Source organism: Macadamia integrifolia, unplaced genomic scaffold (assembly GCF_013358625.1).
Source record: "Macadamia integrifolia cultivar HAES 741 unplaced genomic scaffold, SCU_Mint_v3 scaffold1057, whole genome shotgun sequence".
Taxonomy (NCBI): Eukaryota; Viridiplantae; Streptophyta; class Magnoliopsida; order Proteales; family Proteaceae; genus Macadamia; species Macadamia integrifolia.
In genome coordinates, this window is record NW_024868069.1 from 62,550 (window position 1) to 88,477 (window position 25,928).

Here is a 25,928-nt window from a genome sequence, read left to right on the forward strand (position 1 = left end):
ACTTTTGGAACTTGGATCCGCATCACGATTTTCAACTTTTAAATGCTAGGGTTTTTCTCAATTATGAAAATCTTATAAATCCTATCATGTTAAAACATTGTTAAAAACCAAAAGTCCGGTAAAATAATCTTTTGTTTTGATAGCCATAAAATTATTTTCATTCAAGCGATTTTAACGGCATTCGAGCACTTTAAAATAAGTTTGACAGGAGTATAACTTTTGTTATTACAACTCAGATTTAGGTAATTTTAGACTTGTTGGAAAGCTGGTTTTATGTTATACCTAATACACAGTCTTATGTAATAATAAAATCATTTGACCCGTCAAACTTATTATAGAACAAGAGCATTTCTCTAAATGTTGATTTTTTATAACTTAATGTTGATTTTTTTATGATTTGATATGGCTAAATGTTGATATATAATGACTTGATGTGGCTTAATTATTATTATTATTATTATTTTTTTTAATGATATAAGGTATATATAGCTTACTAAATACGTTAGAAAATAGGAAAAATAAAAAATAACACTTAGTCGCCTTGTTTGCCTTAAGGCGGGGTGGGGCGCCTTCTCGCATAAGCGCTTAGATAACCCTCCACCGCCTTGGTTCGTCTTGGCATCGTGACAACTATGATTACAACTTTCAAATGCTAGGGATTTTCTCAAACAAAAAAATTTCATAAATCTTATTTGTGACAAAACATCACTAAAAACCAAAAGAGTGGTAAAATATCTTTTGCTTTGATGTCTAAAAAATTATCTTCCATTCAGGGCAATTTTAAACAGCATTCATGCACGCCAAATAAGATTTGACCAGAACATAACTCTTTCAATATATATTAGATTTAAGAAATCTTGGATTTGTTGGAAAGTTGGTTTTGTGTTCTACCTAATATAAAATTCTCATGTAAAAGGAAAATCATTTGATCAGTCAAACTTATGAGAGACCAAAACCATTTCTCTAATTGTTGATTTTTGATGACTTGATGTGATTTAATGTTGATTTTGGATGATCTAAGATATATGTAGCATACTCAATAATGTTAAAAAATAGGGAAAATAAAAAATAACACTTGGGTGCCTTGGTCGCCTAAGCGTATAGGCACCCCTCCACCACCATGTGTCACCTCGTTCCCTAGACAACTGTGATTGCACTGAGTGGCTGTTATCAACAAGTGGACCATCTCTTGCATTGGTGATAGCATTAGTCCTGAAATAATATACATCTTGTATATTCTTTCAACTATGTGGTCTCTCTCTGTCTCTCTCTCTCTCTCTAACAGACACACACACTGTCACACCCCACTTCCACTTGGATGCCTGTGGTATGACTGGGACGCTTATCACCATCCTACAACATTGCCAGGTTCTTTAAAGTAGTACCTTAACTGTCACAATCCATAACTAGAACTAGCATTAGTGCAGCGGAATCAGGGTATGTATATATATCAAATTCAAGTGCTAAGGAGAACTAAAATGTTATCATAGTAATTTAACAAGTTTGTCCAAATTCCATTACAAGACAAACAATACTGTATCAAAAAATATAACATCCAAAAAAATACGGTAGTGACAATGGATAGCACAATTCTCAGTCATGGTGCACTGTAGGCACAGACGTCGCGCTCCTTAGCATTTGTTGTACACCAGTCTCCTCCGCAGTCGGCCATAGGTGAGGATGTGTCACTGCTCATAGGCACCATTGTACCTGCATTGTCATCTAAAAGCAACACACATGTGGTGTGAGCTCTAACTAGCTCATAAGGGATGGGGTTCATGCAAGCAAACATATATAAGCCATGATGTAAGATTATGTAGTTCATTTTGTTATTGTCCACCTACCATACAATTAAGTTGGGTTAATGTTACTGTGACACATTAGGCAATATCCTTGGTCCCGGAATCTCTATCGGTCACCCAATGTTACAAACCCTAGTCCCAGATATGAACCTGTCAGTCCTAGAATACGCCATGGGTCACCCAGCAAATCCTGATAACCTAATCTTGGCAGCCACGGTAACAGAATTACCATCGGCCATACTAGGCTAGTTTTCGCCTCCGACAATAATCACATAGTACCACGGAAGTGGCATCTCGGAAGAACTCATCGAACTTACTACAATGTGTTATCTAACACCTCACCCCTATTGGCAAGTGGTCGCATAGGGTAGTTATACTTAACCACAATATGTACATACCTTTTATAATGATATAGGTAGTATGGACATATAGTACCAGAATCACCGTTGGCTGCACCGCATTCCATGTCCAACCTAGTTCTCGCATACATACAGCTAGTATGGGATACACAGTACTATAATTGCCATTGGCCACACCACTTACCCATATCCAAGCTTGGCTCTAATGCACACACAATGCCTGATGCAATCATTAATGCGGCGATCATGATGTTGGAATTCCCCTCGGTCACACCGGATCCGCTTATACAGTCATCAGTAACAATAGTTCATATAAGTAAACAGTTGATACAATTCAAATAGAGCATACTTGATATTAGAAATTAAAGCAGATGCTTGCAGTGCCACACATCAGTTCTAAAATTTAAAATACTCTCAAAGAAATCAGGGCACCACTTACCTATCTGTTGACCGGGTGCAAATTCCCAAAAAGAATGCCCGGTTCCCACTTGGCCTCATTGAAAGTGATCGCCTCTGCCCTAGTTACAAGGATGTGTATAATAGGGTCCCCTAAAAGGTACCCCAAAATCCTCAAAATTTACCTAAAGGGGCAGTACAGTAAGGTTCACCGGTAGGTGAGGTGGACAGAGGTTGAAACAGTCTCAGACTTTGTCCAACTGGTGATATGGATAGAGGATGATGTTGATCAGTCAATCCATCGGTTGATGGGCACCTGTTGGTAGTGGACCTACTGGTGGCCATCTACTGGTGGCAACCCAGAAAGTGTTGTACTCTTTGGGGCTTAACCACCTCGGGTCCGATTGTTGGGATTTGTTCTGTGGGGTTTGTATAGAGGGTTTTCCCACTTTTCATTTAAGCTTGGCTGATTTTGTTTTCACTGGGCGATTTGGGAGCTCTATCAATTCTTCGACTGAAGCGAGAAGAATATATACAAGGGAAAAGGGGGGGCCTAAGCCATCAAAGAGAAAAAAGCAGCCCAAAGGCCAACAACAACAAAACCAGCCATAGCTTACAAAAGAGCATGATACAATAATGGGGGGAGGGGGGAGAATTAAAAGGATCCAGAGAAGACAAGAAGCCATCAAGGGGGCTGGATGAGGTCAACCTGAAGTTTCCAAGAGGTTATAATGAGGGAGTTCTGGGGGAGATGGGGATAGGGCGGGGGTGAAGGGATTGGGCTTTGGAGGAAACATCAAAGTAGATAGCTTTCCAAATCTTACCTGGAGATCTAGATTTGGGGGTCCATCTAAGAATGTTTCGCTCCATCCAAAGATGATTAATGGTTGCACAAAAAGCTAATTTCCCAATGGTGTCACAAATGGAAGGACCAAAGAAGGTTATGTCAATCTAGATCCATTCTTTATCTAGAGGAAGAATGGATCTCCTAGCCGGCCAACATTTGGAATGAATAGGTTTCCAGATGAGGGAGGAGAAGGGGCAGGAGAAAAAGGAGATGGGGGATATCCTTAATGCCATTGGGGCAAAGGCAGCAGGAGGGATTGGCTAGGATGTTGCGGTGAATGAGGAAGGATTGGGTAGGGAGACAGTTTGATAAGCAACTCCAAAGTGTAAAGTTATGGCGGGGGATGTGACCCTTAAACCAAGCTAACCTATGCCAAGGTATGGTTGGGGACGGGATACGGATGAAGGACCAAGCAGAGGTAGAGGAGAAGGAGCCATTGAAGGAGGGAGCCAAATGCATTTATCATCTCTTCCTCTATGGTCGAGGGGAAGAGAAGGGAGGGAGGGAGGGAGGACCAAAGATCCATAAGAGGGGGGGAAGAGACAGGAGGGGACCATTCCGCAGGGAAAAGAATTGAGGAAACAAGAGCATTGGAAGTGAGGCCAGAAGAGTAAATGACTTTAGGAGAGACGAGGCGGGATAAGATACCTGAAGGATGCCAGGGGTCATTCCATAAGGAAAATGATTGCCCATTACCGATGGTGTAGGAGACGACTGGGAGGGCAATGGGCCTATGGCCAAGAATCTTCCTCCAAATCCAAGAGGCATTCGAAGTGAGGGAGGCAGTCCAGATGGAATTATGTTTAAGAGGACCAGAGGATCCAATCGACCTAAATGCTTTTCTGGTTGGAGACAATTTTCCAGATTAGCTTGAGGACTCCAACTGAGTTTGCATCTTTGATTCTTTTGATCCCAAGCCCTCCTTCAGACTTAGGAAGACAAACCTTCTCCTAACTGAGTGGTCTGAGGAATTCGAACGAATCAAAGCCCTTCCAAAGGAAAGGGCACATGAGACTCTCAAAAGATTTAATTATAGAGGCAGGGAGGACATATGTACCAGACCAATAAAGGTACATGGACTGAAGGATCAATCTGATCAAGATAAGACGACTAGCAAAGGAGAGGAGTTTGCCTTTCCAAAGTTGAAGTTTTTTCCGGAGCTTGTCAAGCATGGGGGCACAATGGTGAGAAGAGAGCCTGGAGGAGATAAGCGGGAGACCCAGGTATTTGACAGGCAATGAACCTAGAGGGATACTAGGCATTATTTCTAGCTTTGAGTGATTGATGGAAATAAGCTGAGTTAGAATCCCCTAATTCGAGCCATTTGATGCAGGCTTTCTGGCGGAGAAAGCTTTCTTCTTGGTCCAGAAGCAACAATAAGTCAAAAGTGGCTGCTTTTTCTTATCGGATCTGGTTTTTCTTCCTCAGCCAGAAGGGGGTTGAGGTCAAGTTGAAGTCTGGCTTGGATGGAGTGAAGCTTATCCCGACCAGCGGAAACCCGAGGGGAGATGTTCCTAAAGGTGGAGTTCCAAAGCTTTAAGGCAACTTTCACGTTTTTAAGCTTTTTGGAAAAAGCAAGAAGCGGGGAAAGGGAGCGGGGAATGGGAATGTTCTAATCAGTGTGGACAAGGGATTGAAAATCAGAGTGGGAGGTCCACATATCAAAGAATTTGAAAGGCTTTGGACCAAAGGAGTAAAAGGGAAGGATATGGATTGAGATGAGGCTATGATCGGAAATCCTAGGGAGGCCGAAGCTGGCATGGGAAGAAGGAAAGGCATCAAGCCAAGCTTCATTTACAAGGGCCCTGTCAAGCTTACAGGCAACATGAAGATTGCCAGGTCTTCTGTTATGCCTGGTAAGTTTAACATCAGACCATTTGAGATCAGTTAGATTGAGGTCTTCAATGCATTCATTAAAAGCGTCAACAACTTGAGAGTCAATGGGATTGGCCCCTTGTTTCTCATGGCTAAAGCGGATGACATTGAAGTCTCCGATAATACCCTAGGGTCTGGAACCAAAGGGAGTGGCAAAGGAAAGGAGGTCGGACCAAAGGGGGATTCTAAGAGCAGCTCGGTTGTGAGCATACACAATCGAGAGGAAGCAAATGAAGGGGCCAGAATAGTGGGAGATAGAGATATGGATGGTTTAAGCAGAGGAGAGACAATAGATGGTAAGCTAGGAAGGATCCCATAGAATCCAAATCCTCCCATTTGGGCTATGAAGGTAGTTGGATTCCTAGGACCAACCACCAAGAGGGACCTATAGTCGAGGCTATTCTAGAGGCATTAGATCCAAGAACACGAGTTTCTAGAAGGCAACACAAATTGGATTTGGAGGATCTAATGTTTGACCTTATTTCAGCTTGCTTGGCTGAGGAATTGAGACCTCGAACATTCCAGATGGTCCACGGGATCAATGGGAACCAGAAAAGGTTAGGCACCGGACGCTTGGATGAACCGCGAGGGGTCACAGGAATGGTGAGGCCAGAGGTGGTAGGGGGTCGGTGACTATATCCGATGACAGGGGAGGCAATAGATGTGGTGTGGAAGTGGAAGAGGACCTAGTGGTAATGATGGAGGTTTTGTGTTTTGGTTTTTTATGATTAGGTTTGGATGCTAAGGTGTTGATAATGGAACAGGTTGGGTATGAAGTGGTGGGGTTGGGTTTGTGCTGGTCAGGGGTCTCATCCAGGGGGCTGTCTATAAGAACAGAGAGGGAGCCAGAAACAACAACATTCAAAGAACCAGTGCTGCTTTGGCGGATGTTTGAGGCAACTGATCTTCCAGTGTTCAGTTGCATTAAGCATTCAGAGTTCGGGGCAACTGCAGGGTCTTCATGAGTGCCGCAATGTATCCCTGAGTGGCAGGGGGATAAAAATGTAAGTTGCAAGGGAGATTGGACAATGAGGCCTTCAAGGGCCAACGGCTTCAATAGCCCAGAGGATCATTGTTGTTGCAAGGAGCTGGAGGGCCTTCCAAGGCCAGAGTGGGAGCAGAACTTTGTGACATAGTGTTGCAGGAGTCCGTAGGGCCTTCCATGGCCGAAACAGAGGTCAAAAGAGCTTCGCAGGGTCTAAAATGGTCTTCGTTGTTGTTGCAGGGAGCGGAAAGGCCTTCCAAGGCCAGCGAGGGAGCAGAACTTAGTAATATGGTGTTGCAGGAGTCCGAAGGGCCTTCCAAGGCCGGTACAAAAGAAATGAGATGATCTGAGAGGTGGCAGGGAGCCACAATTCCATTCGAGGTAATGGCAAAGAAGGGACCGTCGGAGATGGCAGGGGCGGAGACGGTCGTGGATGTGCATAGCAAAGAACCAGTAGAAATCATTGCCAAGGGAGCAGAACGCAGGGCGATGGTCTCAGACAGCGAGACAACAGGAGATGGCAAAGGGAGGTGGAGAGGTGAGCCAAAAGGGGATGGGAGGTTTCCGTTGAGAAAATGGACAGGTTCAGTGTCGGGCAGAGAAGGAGACGTGATCGGGTTAGGAGGATGGGTGGCCAGGTTAAAATGTTGGATGGTTAAGTCGGGTTGAGAGATATGGGTAGAAGGCTGTTTAAACTGGTGGGTCGGGTCATAAAGGTTACCCGGGTATAAAGGGTGGTCTGATGGAAATTTGGAAAATATGTTTAATAGGTGGACCGGTAGGAATTGGTTTAAAGGGAAAAAAGTTGATTCATTGTTGGGCCTGTTAGAATGGGGTATATATGGAAGTAAGGGAGAAGAGGGGTTCGAGTTAGGGATTGCAGCAGGAGGGGATAAAGCAGAGGAAGCGATTGTCGGTAGGGGAAGCAGAGGGGGTTGAGCAGGTTTGGGGATAAGGGGAGTAGAATCAAGGGACGGCATATGTCTGACCTGGCAAACCGAAAGAGGAGAATCCAATAGGGGTCGAGACTGTGCAGTGGCATTGACGTGAGAGCATGGCAGAGGTTCATCTTCAACAGGGGTGTCAGGTATCCCAAGGATCGAGAACTGGTTTGGACCAGCAGATAAAGGTTCTGGTGAAGGATTGGAGGTCCTTTGGGTGAAGTCCGGCGATCTCTAAGAAGGATCAGTGCAAGTTACCGACCACGACTGAGTTTGATGGGATCTTCTTTTCTTGAATTTTTTTTATAAGAATTTTCTTTCAATGGGTTCGTCTGGGCTTCATCGGAGAGACCATCAGTGGCAGTAGGAGCTTCTATGTTTGCAGTGCCTTGAGAATTGGCTAGAATTACATTAGACGGAGAGGATTTCATACACTTGATGGTTTTGTGACCAAAGCATTTGCAGGAGGAACAAACAAGTGGAACCTAGTTGTAGTGAACTTCCTGAATGAAAGTGTGACCTTCCCCATCAGTGATTAAAACTGAAGAAGGAAGATCGTGGTCGGCCTGAACTTCGATGCATATGCGGGCAAATGAGAGTCTATCCATGCCTTTGGTTCGTTTATCCGAGTATAAGGGTTTGCCGATGAGAGATCCGATAAGGCTAAGCCCTTGATACACCAGAAATGGAGGGGGAGATTGGGAAGAATAACCCATAGTGGAATGGAGACAGGATCGGTTCTAGCTAATGAAGAGTGAGCGTCCCATTGTCTCAAAAAAATTGGTTTCTTCCCTACATACCAGGGACCACGGTCAATGGCAATAACTTTGTCTGAATCAAAGTCGAAATTAAAGATAAAAGTCTCGTTGTCAAGCATGAAGGACAGAGAGCAAACCGGCTTCCATTGATTTAAAAGGGACCATTTAACAATGGGAAAGGGGGGTCTGCTGCCCAAGAACGATCCAATAACACAATTATTCCATTTTCGGATTTCATCATCTAGGAAGCCAGGCGGACAGAGGCCGAAAGGGAGGAGTCAATAATGGCCGAGGGATGAAAAAACAGCGGGTGGCCAGTGGAGGAAGGGATGGAGGAGGAGGCTTGGGGATGAAGAGGAAGGGGGGAGGAGGAGACAACAGTACTCCAGGTGCGGTTGTTGAGTAGAGGAGAGGGGCTATTAGGTTGAAGAGGGGAGGTGCCAGCGGGAGGAATAGGGATACCGACGGCAGCAGCCGCCTGCGTAGGGTGGTTTATAGGACGGTTTTAAGGCATGGTCACAAGGAGGGCAGAGGGCAGAGGGCAGAGGGCGGAGGGTGGCTAAGAAGGACTGAGAGCTTGAGATAGGATTGGTTTTTGCCTTCGACTGAAACCTTAAACCCACATTTTGAGAAGAATGACTCTGTATCGCATAGCTTAGTTTGAGCTAACGAAAAGCACGGGGAAGTGTAGTGTGCACTATCTTGGCCAACCAAAGTCACTGAGGTCGAAGCGTACCCCTCCAATCTAGCAAAATCCTAACTTTTACCTACCCCAAACCCAAAACTTGAGAGAGGAAATGGAAGGGGAAGCATTTATTTACCAAATGAGGTTTCAGGAACGAAGGGGGGAGCAATTGGGCTTCACCTTCTCTTCCTTTTTCTCCTTTTTCTCCCTCTCCCATGTTTTCAAGTGAAGTAATGAGCTCTAGGGCTCATACCTTCAATTTATAGTCAAGGCTCACTAGGGCCGCCTGTTTGCCTGCCTGTTGAGCCTTGCCCAAATTGACTTAACCCGGTTGTCTGGCCACGGGGACACCACCTTGGAGTTACAAGGTAAGTGGAGTGGGTAGGTCTCATATAGTTTGGGGACAAGGGTAGAGTAGGTCACTACGCGTATAATGGGTCCCATGAGTTAATAATCCAATTCAGCACAACAAGACCCACCTGTTTATGTCCACCCTGTAGATCACTATCCAACAAGTGAGATCTACAGGTGGATAGTTCCTTCCGGTGTACTTAGCTAGTTTTTGGACCTTTTTCCTGCGCTTAGGGTGGTCTCTTGGGACTTGTGCATGGTCATATAAGGAATTGTCTACCATGTAAGTAAAGTCAAGAGAAGGGGGTATTTAGCCACTTATCACTAAGGTTTAGGCAGCCTAAATCCCTTTTAGTTTGACCGGCAACATCTACACTGGAAAGAGAGGTCATTCCTTCCAAACAGTAAACTATTGCTGTCTATAGGTCACTGGTGTTGACACTCTTTGATGCATCACCTATTAGCAAAAGTTTAAATTTTGCTGGATTAGAGCACGGGTGTACCATTCCCCCTATAAGAATTTCATCCTCGAAATTTAGTATACCTGGTAAGCCAAACAACTAAGGATACTTCTGCATTTTGTTTTCTTGCTCCCAAAATGCCTCTTGCTCCATGTGGTTCCTCCACCGTATCTTGACGAAGGAGACCGTGTGATTGCCGAGACTATGGTCCTTCTGATCAATGATCTCTTCAGGTTCCTCCACGTAACCCTAATCGCTATCAAGTTCATGTGGCACACGAGTTAGAAAATGTATCAGGTCGGGAATGTACTTTCTCAGCATAGAGCCATGGACACGTGGAATACATCATGTACACCATCTAATGATGGGGTAGTGCCAATCTGTAAGCCACCATTCCAATCCTTACTATTATGTTATAAGGCCTAATAAATATGGGATTGAGCTTCCTCTTCTTGCCAAACCGTATTACTCCTTTGGTTAGCGAAATCTAAAGGAAAACCTTATCTCCAATATTAAACTCCTAGTACTTTCTCCTAATATCTGCATAGCTCTTCTGCCTAGACTGAGCTACCTTGATCCTTTCTTGGATCACACCCACCTTCTCACTAGTGGCCTGTATCCACTCTGGACCTAAGATGGGTCGCTCACCAACCTCATCCCAGTAGAGAGGTGTCTGACATTTCCTACCATATTGTGCTTCGAAAGGTGCCATGCTGATGGTAGCCTGCTAGTTGTTGTAGTAGGAGAACCCTTAATAAGTGAAATATGTTCATCCCAACTATAGCCCATGTCAAGAACACAAGCCTTGAGTATATCCTTTAGAGTCTGAATGGTCCTATCTAACTGATCATTTGTCTATGGATGGAACGTCGTATTAAAGTTCAGCTGCATACCCATTACCTTTTGCACACTTCCCCATAATTTAGAATTAAATTTGGGATCTCTATCAAAAATGACGTTGATTGGGACTCCAAGAAGACAGATTACATCGTCAGTGTACAATTTTGCCAACTTATCCATGAAAAATGTGACCTTCATAGGCATGAAGTGAGCTTTCCATGGTCAAGCAGTCAACAATCACTTAAATGGCATCCATGCCTTTAGAAGTGCGGGGCAATCCTGTAACAAAGTCCATGATGATGTTTTCGCATTTCTAGTCCGGGATAAGTAGTGACTGTAACAACCCATAAAGTCTCGGTCTCTCAACCTTGACTTGCTGACAAGTGACACTTGGATACATAAGTGGCTACATCACTTTTCATTACTTTCAACCAGTAGGAATCCTTAAGGTCCTTGTACATCGTTGTGCTTTGGGAGTGTATCAAGTATGGAGAGCTTATGCCTCTCAAAATGAGGGCTTTTAGACCACCACCCTCAGGCACGCACAATCTTCCCCTAAACTTGAGGATTCCTTTATTAGTTAAGCTCATATCAAGTGGATTGACTTTGGAGACTGTAACTCTGCTTTCTTCCATTTCTCCTTCAAAGTTAGATCCAATGTGAATACCATTCCTAAGCTCATCTCCTCTTCTGGTAATGAGCTTACCAACCATGAGGATATTAAATTTGAAGCTGTCTCTCATTTCCTTGGAATTTTCTCTGCTCCTCCTCTCCCCCCTCCTCCTATCCTCCATAATCATCTCAATAAATTCATTCTAGATGATCTCCTCCCTAGTCTCCAATCTATTCCCTCGGATGATGAAATTCTATATGCCGTCCTTCCCACAAAGCCAATAGAGCCCCTGGTCCTGATGGCTTCAGCATGGGTTTCTTCTCCTCTTGCTGGAACATCATTCGCAGTGATCTCATTCTGGCTGTTAGAAGTTTCTTCTACAATCCCACTCAGATCAATGGAATCAATCACACTTTCCTTTCTCTCATCCCTAAAATGGAAGGTGCTGACTCTATGAATGACTTCAGGCCAATTTCTTTGCAACCTCCTCCACAAATTTATTGCCAAAATCCTAGCTAATAAGATTAGAAAAGTCATTGACTCTTTTGTGAGTTCGAACCAATCGGCTTTCATCGCTGGTAGGAGTATAGCGGATAATATCATTCTTAGCCACGAGATTGTCAGTTTGACTGGAAATCTCACTCCCCTTTTGCTCTCATCAAAATTGATATTCACAAGGCCTTTGACTCTCTCAGTTGGGGCTTCATTTCCAAACTAAAATGTTTTATAGTAATTTAACGAGTTTATTCAATTTCTATTACAAGATATAAATAATATTGTATCAGAAAATATAAAATCCCAAAAATATGGTAATGACAACAGACAACACAACCCTCAGTCACAGCACATTGTAGGCACAAACGTCGCAAGCACAATCCATTTCATGCTCCTCAACCTCTGGTGTCCACTAGTCTCCGCCATGGTCGGCTATAAATGAGGACATGTCGCTGCTTATAGGCACTATTGTACCTGCATCATCATCTAAAAGCATCACGCATGTGGTGTGAGCTCCAACTAGCTCAGTGATGGATGGAGTTTTTACAAACAGACACATATGAGTCATGATGTGAGATGATGCAATTCAGTTTATTATCATCCACTTAACATACAACTAAGTCGGGTTAATGCTACTGCGATACAGTAGGCAGTATCCCTGGCCCCCGGAATTGCCATCGGTTACCCAGCAATACAAATCCTAGTTGTGGATAGGAGCCTGTCGGTCCCAAAATGCCCTATCGGTTACCCAACAAACCAATAATAACCCCATCCTGGAAGCCACGACACCGGAATTACCATTGGCCACACTGGGTTAGTTTCTAGCTCCTGCAATAATCACATCATACCATAAAAGTGGCATCCCAAAAAAACTCATCGAACCTATCACAGTGGGTTACCCAACACCTCACCCCTATTGGCAAGGGTCATAGCATAGGGTAGTTATACTTAACCACAATAATATATATGCCTTTCATAATGATACATGTAGGATGGACATACAGTACTGGAATCACCATCAGCCACATCGCATTCCATATTCAAACCTAGTTCTAGCATACACACAATTAGTATGGGATACACGGTAACAGAATTACCATCAACCACACTATTTATCCATATCCAAGCCTAGCTCTAATGCACACACAATGTATGATGCAATCATCAATGCGACGATCATAATACTAGAATTCCTCACGGTCACACCAGATCTCGCTCATACACAATCATCAATAACAATAGTTAATATAAGTAATCAGTTGATAAAATTCAAATAGAGCATACTTGATATTAGAAATTAAAGCACATGCTTACCGTAGCACACATCAATTCTAAAATTTAAAACACTCCAAAAGAAATCAGTCCACCACTCACTTGTCTACTGACCGGGTGAGTAAATTCCCAAGAAAAATGCCCAAAATAGTACCCCGCTAGGCCTCACTGAAAGTGATTGTCTCTGCCCTAGTTTCAACGGTAAACGGGTGTCAAAATGTTATAATTTGGCCCTCTAAAAGTTACCCCCAATTCCCCAAAATTTTCCCATCAGGCAGTATAGTAAGGTCCACCGGTAACTGTCTTCCTACCGGTGGGTGCTATGGTGAGGTGGCAGACGCTGAAATAGTCTCAGACTCCATCGGTGGATGTCTTTCCAATCAGTGACTCCAACTGGTGACATGGATAGAAGCTGATCTTGATCAATTAATCCACTGGTTGATGGACACCAGTTGGTAGTGGACCTATCGATGGCCATCTACCGGTGGCAACCCAGAAAGTGTTGTACACTTTGGGGCTTAACCACATCGGATTTGATTGCCGGGATTTGTTTTTTGGGGTTTGTAGATGGTCTTCCAACTTTTCATTTAAGCTCGACTGATCGTGTTTTTACCGGGCCATTTGGGAGCTACGTCAATTCTTCGATTGAAACCTTAAACCCCCATTTTGAGAAAAATGCTCCTGGAGATTGGGGAGCTTAAATTTGAGCTCGGAAAAAGCACAGGGAAGTGTAGTGTGCACTTTCCCGGCCAACCAAAGTCACTAGGGTTGAGGCATACCCCTCTAACTTGGCAAAATCCCAACTTCTACCTACCCCAAACCAAAAATTAGAAAGAGGAAATGGAGGGGGAAGGGTTCACTTACCAAATGAGGTGTCGGGAACCAAGGGGGAGCAACCGAGCTTCACCTTCTATTCCTTTTTATTCTCCTCCTTTTTCTCCCTCTCCCACGTTTTCAGGTGAAGTAATGAGCTCTAGGCTCGCTAGGGCATGTTTGCCTGCCTAGTGACCCTTGCCCAAATTGACTTAACATGGTTGTCAGACCATAGGGGCGCACCACCTTGGACCTTGGACTTACAAGGTGTGCAAGTGGAGTGGGTAGGTCCCATGTAGTGTGGGGACAAGGGTAGAGCAGGTTAGTTCGCTTATAGTGGGTCCCACGGGTTAAGAATGCAATTCAGCACAGCAAGACCCACCAGTTAATGTCCACTGGTAGGTCACTATCCAACCAGTGGGATATACCGGTGGACAGTTTCTGCTGCTGTACTTAGCTGGTTTCCAGCCCTTTTTGCAACACTTATGGTGGTCTCTTGGGACTTGTGCATGGTCATATGAAGCTTGTCTACCATGCAACTAAGGTTAAGAGAAGGGGGTATTTAGCCACTTACCACTAGGGTTTAGGAGGCCTGAATCCCTTTCAGTGTGACTGGCAAATATGCACTTGCAAGATGGGTCATTTCTTCCTTCCAGACTGTAAACTGTTGCTATCCACAGGTCATCAATGCTGACACTCTCCAGTGCATCACCTATTAAAAAAAGTTTAAATTTGACCGGATTAGGGCACGGGTGACACACACGCACACACACACACATATAGAGAAGCTGGCACTCTGAGAGCAGGGAATAATAGAGGCAGATTCCTGTCTCTCTGAATGTGTCTATGGGGTAGTTGGGGGATGGTTGTAACATTATTGAAATTTCTGTCATAACAGATGCATTATTAAATTTCGTTGTATGTTACATATTTTTAGTCTGCAGCATCCATCATAATTGGATCAAGACCTCTGAATATGCCAATGGCTCCTACTGGTCCAAATGCATTTACTTGGATCAGTCTTGGGCTGGTTGACCTCATTTGATCTGTGTGGTTCAGGTGTGATCATACTGATGTAGTGCAACATCAATGACAATCACTTTTCACTAAACTTATTTTGTTCTTTCTCACACCAACTTGTTGGAAATTTGGAACTATTGATATCATGCTAGTTCAATTTGTGTTCAGCAATGGTACCTGAATACTGGCTCACTGAAGGTGGTCAAAGTGCAACTGGTGCTTTATTGGATTATGTAGTTGAGAACCATGTTGCTTCTCCTCATCTTGCGAACCGTGCTGCCTCTCAAGGTAAGCTATTTTTTAGTCATCTCTTTTGATAGGCAACATTTTTTGTGAAATATAAAACTTCCTAGCATTCTTGACACAGTTTCCTTGTACACTTTAGAGCATCATTCTTGATCCCTTCATTTCAATTTCATCTCTTGCAGGGATTTCCATATATGAGCTGTTAAACAGAATATTGGAATCAATGATGAATGAATTGAAAGCTCCTTTCCTTGCTGCCTTGACTAAAGATATACATGTCCTTCCTGACTTCCATGGGAACAGGTATGTAGTTCATTGAATATTATAGAATGTTTCAGGTTTTACTTTTCTAAAATTTCTAATATATTTGTATGTGTCTTTTCAATTGATCAGGTCACCCATTGCAGACCCAAAATCAAAGGGGATGGTCTGCGGCTTAACTCTCGATAAAAGTGAAAAACAGCTAACTCTTCTATACCTTGCTACAGTCCAGGGTATTGCATATGGAACACGCCACATTGTGGAGCATTGCAATTCACAAGGGCACAAAGTAAGAATCTGCAAGTGTAACTTTCTGACTTGATTTAGTACTTTATGAGTTTCTACAGCCATGCATTTTTCAAAATTTGTTATCTTCATTTTTAATAAATCTTTTGTTTTTTGTGCGAATCCTATTCCTCTATTCAATTTGGTGTAGTTTCATATCCTCCAGTATGGTCTAGGCCTTGTATTGTTACTTTGTGAAGAATGATCAAAGCTCTAGGCTTCTTGAATCCCAAGCTTGAGTTGGGTGACTTCATCTTTCTGTGAGCATTTTTCACTTTGAAAATAATTTGCATTGATTTTATCCTGTAACTAAAATTTTCACCCAGTGCACGAGGCTCCTGCAACTGCATGGTCTGGGAGGGGCAAGTGTACGCAACGTTAGCCCCTGCTTCGCAGGAGAGGCTGTTTCCAAGTTTCAAACCTATGACCAACATGTTGCAATAGTGCAACTTAACTACTGCGCCACATGCTCACCCACTTTATTTTATCCTGTAACTGTATCCCATATAAGTATATGTATGTAATGTATGATAATGAACATTATGGATTTCTTATCTGGACATTATGTAGAACCCATGTTCTCTAACGATGATATTAATTGCATTTTGATTTTTTTATAAGCAATGAAAAGTATCTATTTATTTTGGTAGTGTCAACTGTATCTATGTTAGTAGAGCATTTCTTTAATTTTTCTGATATGTAGATAGAGACATTGTTTAATACTGAATTTGTATTGTGATTTTGTGTTTTTTAATGATAAAAATCATATTGGTTAGGGTTGCTTGTCCATCACCTTTGGTGCATAAAGGTTTTTCGTACCAATTTTTACCTTGTAACTGGCTTTTCCTTTCCAATTTATTTTGTCTACAGATTGACACACTTCTTGCATGTGGTGGACTTGCCAAGAACCCCTTGTACATTCAAGAACATGCAGATATCATTGGTCTCTCTCTCTCTCTCTCTCTCTCTCTCTCTCTATATATATATATATATATAGATATATGCAGGGGATACTCCCATCACCCATCTATTTATCTATGTTAGCATTCACCCTTATTAATAGATTTAGTTAATCTTCTACTTACTCCCCTCCCCCCTCTTAAGTCTTAATTGAGGAAAGTATCTTATCATACAGGGATAGTTTTGTTAATTCACTAGTGTTTCCTAAACCCTATTGCATGTTTAAAGGGCCTGGATGACTCGTCCTGGTCTTGTATTGTGCGTGAACCCGCCTGACCCATTGATGTCAAGATAGGTGAAAAATACTCCAGTTCCTGCATGGGCCTACATAGGAAGTCCTTTCTGTGTGACCCTCTTATCTGCCACATGGCAGATCTGTTGGGGCCTATATGTGTATGGGCCTAGGATCCCTACTCATATGTCAAATTTCAGCCGAATGGAGTTGGCCATGTGGCAAAATGAAGCTTTCAAAGAAGAGTAATCTTTTGAATGGTTGAAAACAGGGGACAATTGAAAATACAGGGAAAAGTGCCAATACATGGAGGGGTATATGATTGAATTTGACTCCGAAATTGATGCGTTGGAACTCTAGATCTTGCCTTATCTATCCAATGGTTAGTTTTGAAAGGGTAGACAATGTGGGAAAAGTTATTGGAAAAAGGATCTACGTAGCCGACCATTATAAGTCTGAGTGGAGTAAAATAATTTTGACAGTTAGCATAGAATTCACAATTTAACCATTATAAGGCTGAGTTAAGTTGAATAATTTTGACATTTGGCATAGAATTCACAATTTAACATAATAGTTTTCCAATAAAATTTTCCACAGTCTACCCTTTCTCTTATTCGACAAGCTATTTCCTCCCCCCCTTTAGACTCCATCTCACTTAATCCATCCACCTCCCCTAGCCTGAACAATCCATGCAACCCAAAACCTACCCCTAACCCATCCACCGTCCTGAACCCAATCAACTCATCCATCCCAAACCCTACCTCCACCACCTGATGGTCTCCCTAGAGATCCATCGACCCCTGTTGCTTCCTTGGCCTCTACGGCCCTCTCAAGCTCAACCTATTCCATCGCCATCTTTGTTCCTTAGGGCTCTCATTCTCTCCTAGATAGGGAGGCTTTGATCGTTGTCGCTGCCCCTGCGGCTCCTAGTGTTGCCTCTCCACCAACCATACCTGCATGGCTTCCTTTCTGCTTCAAGATCTCTGCTAGTAGTCTCTGTTCAAGTTAGCAGCTCTCACCTCTAGCCCGTGTAGGCCCATCTTGCGATCACCTCTGCTGGTTGTCTCCCCTGAAGTCACCAATATTGTCACCTCTCCGCCAGATTCCCCCCTTTCAGCTATCTTAGGTCCTCGAAGGCCCATCCTACGATTGAGGTTGCTTCTCATTCCACCGCCCCTGCTGATTCCGATGTCCCCACTGTGATGAAGTGGCCTCCCAGAAACTCCAGTTTTTCCCAAGCTAAAAAATCTAACTCCAATCCCAAGTCCAAGAATAAATGTTTGGACAGTTAAGCAATGAACACCAGCTCGACCCCACCTCCCCCTGTCAAGGATTATGAACACCGTCCTAACTCTTTTGTTGTTGGCCACCAACGACCCTCTTCGAGCTCCCTCAAGCTCTCGTTGCCTTGCCCCTGTCTCTACAACCACCTGGATTATCTGGAACGGCTGAGGTTTAAACCCTTCGACTAAGCATGTTATCATATGCTTGTCCATCCTCTCCTCCCACGCTGAGTTCTCTTGCCTTCTTGAAACCAGAGTCCTTGAGCCCAAGTCTTCCTGCATTGTTGCTTCCATCGCCTGCTCTTAGTCTTTTCTTGCTAATTACACCCACTGCCCAATGGCCGTATTTGGATTCTTTGGAAGCTCCTTAAGCTCTGTGTAGCAACTATGTCCTCCTCTTCTCAATACATTCATCTCTCCATCTCTAATCCCTATGGTTCCAACAATTTCCTATTCTTTGTTGTTTATGCCTTGAACTATGCCCGTGAAAGAGTTTCCCTTTGGTTTAACTTTCGACCTTTGATCCCTCTGTTGTCTCCCTCCCTTGTGGTCCTGCTGGGGATTTTAATGTGGTTAGATCTAGCCATGAAAAGCAAAGAGGTGACCCCCATTGACCTTTCTTTTGTCGAAGCAAACAATGACTGCTAATGATTGCTTGGCATGAACGACCTTCGATGCTTTAGTACCAAGCTCACTTGGCATAACCGTTATTGTGGCATCGACTGTGTTTCCTGCAAGCTTAATAGGGTCCTCTGCCTCATCCCCAAAAAAGAGGGGGCTTCCTCTATGCTTGACTTGAGACATATCTTCCTTTGTAATCTCCTATATAAGTTCATTGCCAAAAATTTTGGTAACCATCTCTAGAAGATTGTTGATTCTTTGGTGAGTGCTAACTATTCTGATTTCATTGCAAGGAGAAGCATTGTTGATAATATCATTTTGTGCCATGAAATTGTAAAAGGGTTCGATAAAAAATCCCATTCCTCCGCCACCCTTCTTAAGATTGACATCCACAAAGGCTTCGATTCTATCAAATGGGACTACATCTGTAGAATCTTGCTCTAGATATTATTTCCTCTTACTTTTGTCCACTAGATCCATTCTTGCATTTCCTCCCCCTGCTTCTCTGTTCTCGTCAACAGGAGCCCTACCAGCTTCTTCCCATCTTTTGTAGGTATAAGGCAAGGTTTCCTTCTCTCCCTCTTTGTCTTCTCCCTTGCCTTGAAGGTGCTCTCCATATCCATCCAATCTTCCACTGATCAGCACCTCATTTCACCCATCCCCAAATGCAAATCTATTCTGCTTAGCCATCTTGCCTTTGCTGAAGACCTGATGATTTTCTCCAAAGCAAACCCCCTCCCCATCTCCACCATTATGTCCTCCCTTCACCTTTTTGGAGAGCTCCGGCCTTCACATTAACCTCCTCAAATACCGTCTCTTCCTTTATGGGGTCTCTGATTATTCTAAAGCCCACCTCCTTGAGCTTATTAATTTCTCCTTGGGCTCTCTCCCAGTCAAATACTTTGGCCTTCCGCTCATCACTACCAGGTTATCCAATCACCGTTGCACCTCCATGCTAGAAAAAAAAATCTTTAGCTATGGAAAGGAAAACTTATCTCTTATGCAGGGTGCCAAGAACTCTCCAGATTTGTGCTTCAATCTATGCACCTTAATTGTCAGGTGTCTTCATCCTACCCCAATTTACCATTAAATCCAATGAAAAGCTCCTTTGCACCTTCATTTGGAAAGGAGTTGATTCATCCAAATTCCTCCATCTTATCCGTTGGGTCTCCGTTTGTCTCCCCAAATTTGAAGGAGGCTTGGGTTTGAAACAAATCAAATTGGTTAACATTGCAGACATTCTCAAGCTCATTTGGAGGATTGCTTCTAAGCATAACAATATTTGGGTTTCTTGGGTTTACTCCCCCCTTAAGAATGGCTCTCTCTTGACGCTTTCCATTGCCCCTGATGCCTTTTGGATGTGGCGCAAAATTCTCAGCATCAGACCCACCACCCTTGGGGCTATCTCCTCCTCCATTGGCAATAGCTCATCTACCTCCCTTTGGTTGGATCCCCAACATCAGTCAGGTGTTTTTCTTTCTTTTGTCAACTCCAGGGTCGTTTACTCCTCTGGCTTTGGTAGAAATGCCATAGTCAACTCCATCATCTCTGTCCCCTCGCCCATTAGCCAATATTTGGTCTAGTCTTCCTCTTTTCCCCCTGGCCATCGAGGAAGAGAAGACAAAAGCTCCTGGCTTCCTTCCCCCACTAGTTCATTTAGTTCCTCCTTTACCTAGGATCTAATTAGATCCAAAGGCCCCAATGTCCCTTGGCATAAAATTATCTATCTTAAAGGCTATATCCCGCATCACAACTTCACAGTCTGGCATGCTCTCTCTAACTGCCTCCCTACGTAGTCTTTTCTTATCTGCCAGCACATTTCGGTTCCCCCTCTTGTTGTCTTTGCTGGAATGGTACTGAAGATGATGAGCACCGCTTCTTCTCTTACCCTTTCTCCTCCGTCATTTGGAATAAGGTTCATAGTCACTGTTGGCCTACAAATAGAAGAGTTCTTAACCTCGGTAGACAATGGGTATGGGTCAACATAACTTTTGCTGGTTCCTCCATTTGCGGCACTGTCAAGAGGCTGGCCTTTTGCAACACCATCAACCACATTTGGATGGAGCAAAATCTTTGTAGATGGACATCCAACTCACAATCTTATGATAAGATTTGGAATGCCATCTGTTTCGACGTCATCAGCTCCAAGCTTGCTTCTCTCCCCCCTACTGAAATGTGCATGATTCTCCAAGGAATAGGAAAATTGTTTTATCCTGGGGACTCCCCCTCCTCCATCTTGTTACCCCTCTTCCTCCTGGATGTTTTTTGGCCCTTTTCTTGACTTGTATTTCACCCCTCTCTTTTGTAGGGCTTGTTTCCCTTTAGTTGGCTTGATATAATCTTCTCCCCCCTCCTCCCTTATATATTTTCTTTCCTCTTGTTAATGAATTATTTAATTCATCAAAAAAAAAAAAAAAAAAACAAAAGTCATACTTGTTACTAATCCTAAACTATTCATATCTTTCCTTACCACTTCTCCTAGAGTTATTTTAGGCCTACCCCTAGTTCTTTTAACTCTTTCAATCTGAATCAAATTGTTCCTCTGTATTGGAGCATTCAAAAGCGCGTACATTGCACATGTCCATGCCACCTTAAATGACTTGTACATTGCATATGTCCATGCCACCTTAAATGACTTTCTCGCAACTTATCATATATCGGAGTTACTCTTACATTAGTGCTAATTTTCTCATTCCTCATTTTATATTTTCTAGTTACCACTCATCCACCTCAACATCTGCATTTCAGCCATACCTAGTTTGTCTATATGCTTTTTTTTAATGTTCGACATTCCATTTCATATATCATTGTTGGTCGTATATCCTATTAAATTTCCATTCAAGTTTTAAAAGAATACATTGATCACACAACACTTTGGATGCACCCCTCCCCTTTATCCACCCTATTCTAATTATTTGTGCAACACCATCCTCTATTTCTTGTTTATTAATGATGGTTAGGTAGGGAATGGTTAAGGAAAGGAAAGAGTAAATAAAGTAGGGGCCAATCTAAAGGTCTATTCCTGATCAAATAGCAGATTATCTTAGAGAGCCGCTTTGAACTTATGTACCTAAAATTTTCACTTTATGGTATCTCCCATTCTCCCTAACATCAATTTTCACCATCCCACTTTCAGTCCTAATATTATTAAAGTCACACATTATATAACCTTTTGATGCCAAGGTCGATCCCAATAATCCCAAACTTTGCATTTATTTGTGATTTTGTTTCATCCACCAAAGTAATATCATCAGCAGAGAGCTTACACCAAGGGATCTGATTTTGAATATCTCTAGTCATCTCATCTATGATTTGCTCCAACAAATACAGACTTAAGAGTTGATCCTTGATGTAATCTAATTGTAATTGGAGGAAATTCACTACCTTGTCTCCCCGCAACTTTTATAGTATTCACTACACATTATACATATCCACATATTTACTCAAAATAATAACAGTTTCCAAATTATTCTCCAAGGGGCTGTCCTAAGTTTTTTTCTAAGTCAATAAAGACCATATGGAGATCCTTCTTACATTCTCTAAATCTTTCCATTAGTTGATCTTTTTGACATAAAACCCAATTGATTATCCAAAATATTAGTTTTTTTGTCTCAAGCGGGTTTTAATTACTCTCCCATAATTTCATAAAACTATTTTCACTTTATATATCTCCTGTAGTTTTTATTAAAAGAATCATATTGCTTCTCCTCCATTTATTTGGCATTTCTTTTGTGCTCATAATTTTATTAAACATCTTAGTTAGCCAGATTATTCTGCTAATTCCTAAGTTGGTCCACAACTCTATTGGAATACCATCTGGACCTACTGGTTTACCTATTTTCATCTTCTTTAAAGCTTCCTTAACCTCAGAAACCCTAATTTTCCGTGTATTTTTACGTTTTATTTTTATTTTTTTTAAACCTTCTGAAAAACTATTATTTGTATTGTTTTCATTTGGTAAATTGTAGAAATATTTTTTCCATCTCTCTTTAACCTCCTCATCACAAATTAATACATTATTATCTTTACTTCGAATTCATCTATTATGGTTTAAATCTCTTCTCTTTCTCTCTCATTTTTGCTAGTTTATAGATATATTTTCCCCCTCCTTTTTACCTGAATTGTTATAGAGATCCTTATATTTCTTAGTCCTTATTTTCTCTACTATCTTTTTAGCTTCATTTCGAGCAAATTTATACATTTTTTAATCCCCCTCATCCTTAGTCCTTTTCCAAGTTTATATTGGATTTCAGCCTTAATGGCTGGTTGAACTTCATCGAGATGGAGGTCTCTTTCCTTTAGTTTTTTCTAGAACTTCTTTAGCTACATTTGTAATGTACGTAGCCATCTTGTTCCACATCATATTAGTGTCTTCATTGAAATCCCACCTTCCCTGTGTTACTAATTTATGATTAAATATCTTCAAGTTTTCTCCTTTTAATTTCCACATCCTTTTCTGGGGCAATCATCTCACGTTTTCAACTATTCAGCGTTTGAAAACACATATCTAGGACCATTAATCTATGTTGCATGGTTAAGCTCTCCCCTAGTGTAACTTTACAGTCTCTACATGGTAACCTGTCGGCCCTTCCAGTTAGAAAGAAGTCTATTTGGTTAGTGGTTTGCCACTTTTGAAGGTTATTAAATGTTCTCTCTTTTCAAAGCATTTATGTACTATTGATAAATCATAACCGACAAATTCTAAAAGTGAAGTGTTCTCATTCCCATCTCCAATACCTTGTCCTCCATGAATTCATTCATAAACATCAGATCTCCCTTTGTAATAATCTTTTCTCCTCGACTAATTCCTGAACTAATGCATCCATGTGTATCCAAATTGTTTCTTAGTATTTTCATCCAGTATGATTTGGGGTGCGTAAGCCCTAATTATACTGATTACCTCTTTTCCTAACATAAGTTTGATGGATATTATTTTATCATCAATTCTTTCAACACATACATCATTTTTTAAATCTTTATCTACTACTATTCCCACCCCACTTTCATTATTTTAATTCCTTGTATACCAAAGTTTATATTCATCTAATTCTGTAGTTTTTTTTTACCCTTCCGTCTAGTATCGTATATAAAATCTATGCTTATTCTTATTCTTCTCATTAATATCTATCAATTCTGAACTCCTGTTAAAGTTATTATGTTCCAAGATGCTAATCTAATCCTACAGTTTTAGACTAGCTTCTTTACCCGCACTCATCTATGGTGTACAAACCTTTGCCCACTTGTCACCACAACCAGTCCCCACGAAGAATTAGAAATTTCAAATAAGTTCTCTTTTTTCCTTTTTGCGGCAGTCATATGAAAAAGGAAGTTAATATCATACTTTCATGTCTTTTACTTCGATTGAACTGTAACTATTCTTCTTCTTTTTTTTTGGGTACAAATAACTATACTTTTTTAACCTTGAAAGAGAGCACTTTTTTCTTTAAAAAAAATGGGACAGGTTTTTTAAGAGCAATATATATATATATATATATATTATTATTTTTTTTAACTTGCACTGTGTGACTGTTAATCAAAATTTTGTTGTTTCTTCACATTTTGAAACGTAACCATATTTTCTTTCTCCAATAGAAGCATGCTCAGTGAACATGAATTGAAGAAAGCCCCTGTTTTAGGTGAAGATTAAAGAGTTTCGTGGCAGTAACTTCCATTGCAAAATAGGAAACCCCCACCTCCATACCCCCCCCCCCCCAAATAAAATAAGGGGATAAAAGAGTTCCATAACCAAATGATCCTGAAATTTTCTTTCCCTTCAGCCTCTCCACTGGGTTACTGGTTTTTGTTACCCTGTGAGTTTTGGTGTCACTCTTGATAGTTCATTTATTTGCTCTCTTTTCCACTTTAAACTCAATGCAATTCACAGTGGCTGGAGAGTATGTAGACAGTTCATTTATTTGTCTCCTCTCAATTGCAGCAGAATGACAATATTACCCATTTTAGATTTCCATCCATCAGTATTACCGCAAAAAGACAAAACATGGTGTAGTGACTGTTATCAAAGTCACCAATGTTTGAATGCTAAAATGACACCATCAATGGGTTAGAAAAGTTTTGTTTTAAGGTTATTGAATGCATCGATGAGTATGATTGACTTAACTTATGCCTTCAAATGAAAAATGAGACAGGTTGTCCATTAATTCTTCCTAGAGAAAGTGAGTCTGTTCTCTTGGGAGCATCCATTCTTGGAGCGGTTGCTGCAAAGAAGTATTCTAGTCTCCATGATGCGATGAAGGCACTGAATGCACCTGGTCAGGTATATGTGTCGATGTACAACAGACACCAAACCAACCTTTTCATCTCTTGCATCATTTTTTACAATTTCTTTTGGGGGTGGGGGGTGGGGGGGGGGGGAAGCACTTGGGACCATACCTGGATATCAGATAGAACTATAAAATAGTAGCTGGTACAGTCAGTCATCCTAGTAACTGGCCTACATGGTGTAATCCTAACCAGTTTACAGTTGACATATGTAGGTCACCTTCGAATCTGCTTGATCAGTTAAATTATCTGATAAATAAGTTCTTTCTATAGGCCACTGTATTTCTTTTGCTATTAGTTATGGGATGGGACTTCTAAGTTGAGCTGATTTCTGTAGCAAAACATCTTGATAAAGTACCCAGAAATTGACATGTAGCTGAAATATGCACCTCTAACTTGTTCTGGATTATAAAAGATTTTTTTTTTTTTTGGGTGGGGGAGGGGGTGTGGTGGAGAATTCGAGGGAGAGCTATGAAATGTTTAAAGTTAAGATCAACAAATTAGACACATCGAATTGACAAGAATATATAGCTATCAGTATTGGAGTAACAATGTAAAGGTGTGTTAGAAACACCTAGAGGGGGGGGTGAATTGGTTTTCTTGACAGTACTTGACAATTTTTCGATTTATCACAACTTAGACAAAATGTGGAATTAAAGTGCGGAATCAAGAAGACTAGACGCAAGGATTTTTATAGTAGTTCGACTTATGACCAAGTCTACGTCTACTCATAGTTTTTAAGGCGGTAAGGTGACGGAGGCGTATGAGGGTCTTTCGGAGCGCCTTAGCGATAAGGTGGGCATAAAGCGTCGCCTTATCGACTAAAGCGTTCCTGTATAATTTTTTTATAAAACCAATCTATTTGGCTCAAATCCTTGTTGAATCCTATTACTCATATGTTAAATAAATATTAAAGATTCATATTCATACCAATGTAAGATATTCATCAAGAAAACAAATCAATAAAGTGAATAAACTAAGTTCATCTTCATCAATCATCAATCATCAATCATCAATCATCAATCATCAGTCATCATAACATATTAACAAATAATATAAATACATAATTATGAAAAAAAATTATAAATATAAAGAAAAGAAGACAAAAAATACAAGTATTTATTATACTTACCTCTATGATGTTAAAATGAGTGCCTAAGCCTTAAGGTCATCCACTATATTTCTACTCCTATCAAAGAAGAATGAAGCTCACCGTTGCCGGAGCAAAATGGTCGCTTGGATCAGTGG

At 41.5% G+C, this 25,928-nt stretch overlaps 1 protein-coding gene across 1 annotated transcript in view; it reads left to right on the forward strand.

Annotated features, from left to right (window-relative positions):
• Positions 1-25,928, forward strand: part of LOC122062509 (FGGY carbohydrate kinase domain-containing protein-like) — a 72,907-nt gene that overhangs the window by 44,232 nt on the left and 2,747 nt on the right. The window contains exons 5-9 of the mRNA XM_042626149.1: positions 14,682-14,801; positions 14,942-15,062; positions 15,153-15,309; positions 16,176-16,248; positions 24,548-24,675. Coding sequence (XP_042482083.1) covers positions 14,682-14,801; positions 14,942-15,062; positions 15,153-15,309; positions 16,176-16,248; positions 24,548-24,675 — 599 coding nt within the window. The remainder of the gene's footprint in view (positions 1-14,681; positions 14,802-14,941; positions 15,063-15,152; positions 15,310-16,175; positions 16,249-24,547; positions 24,676-25,928) is intronic.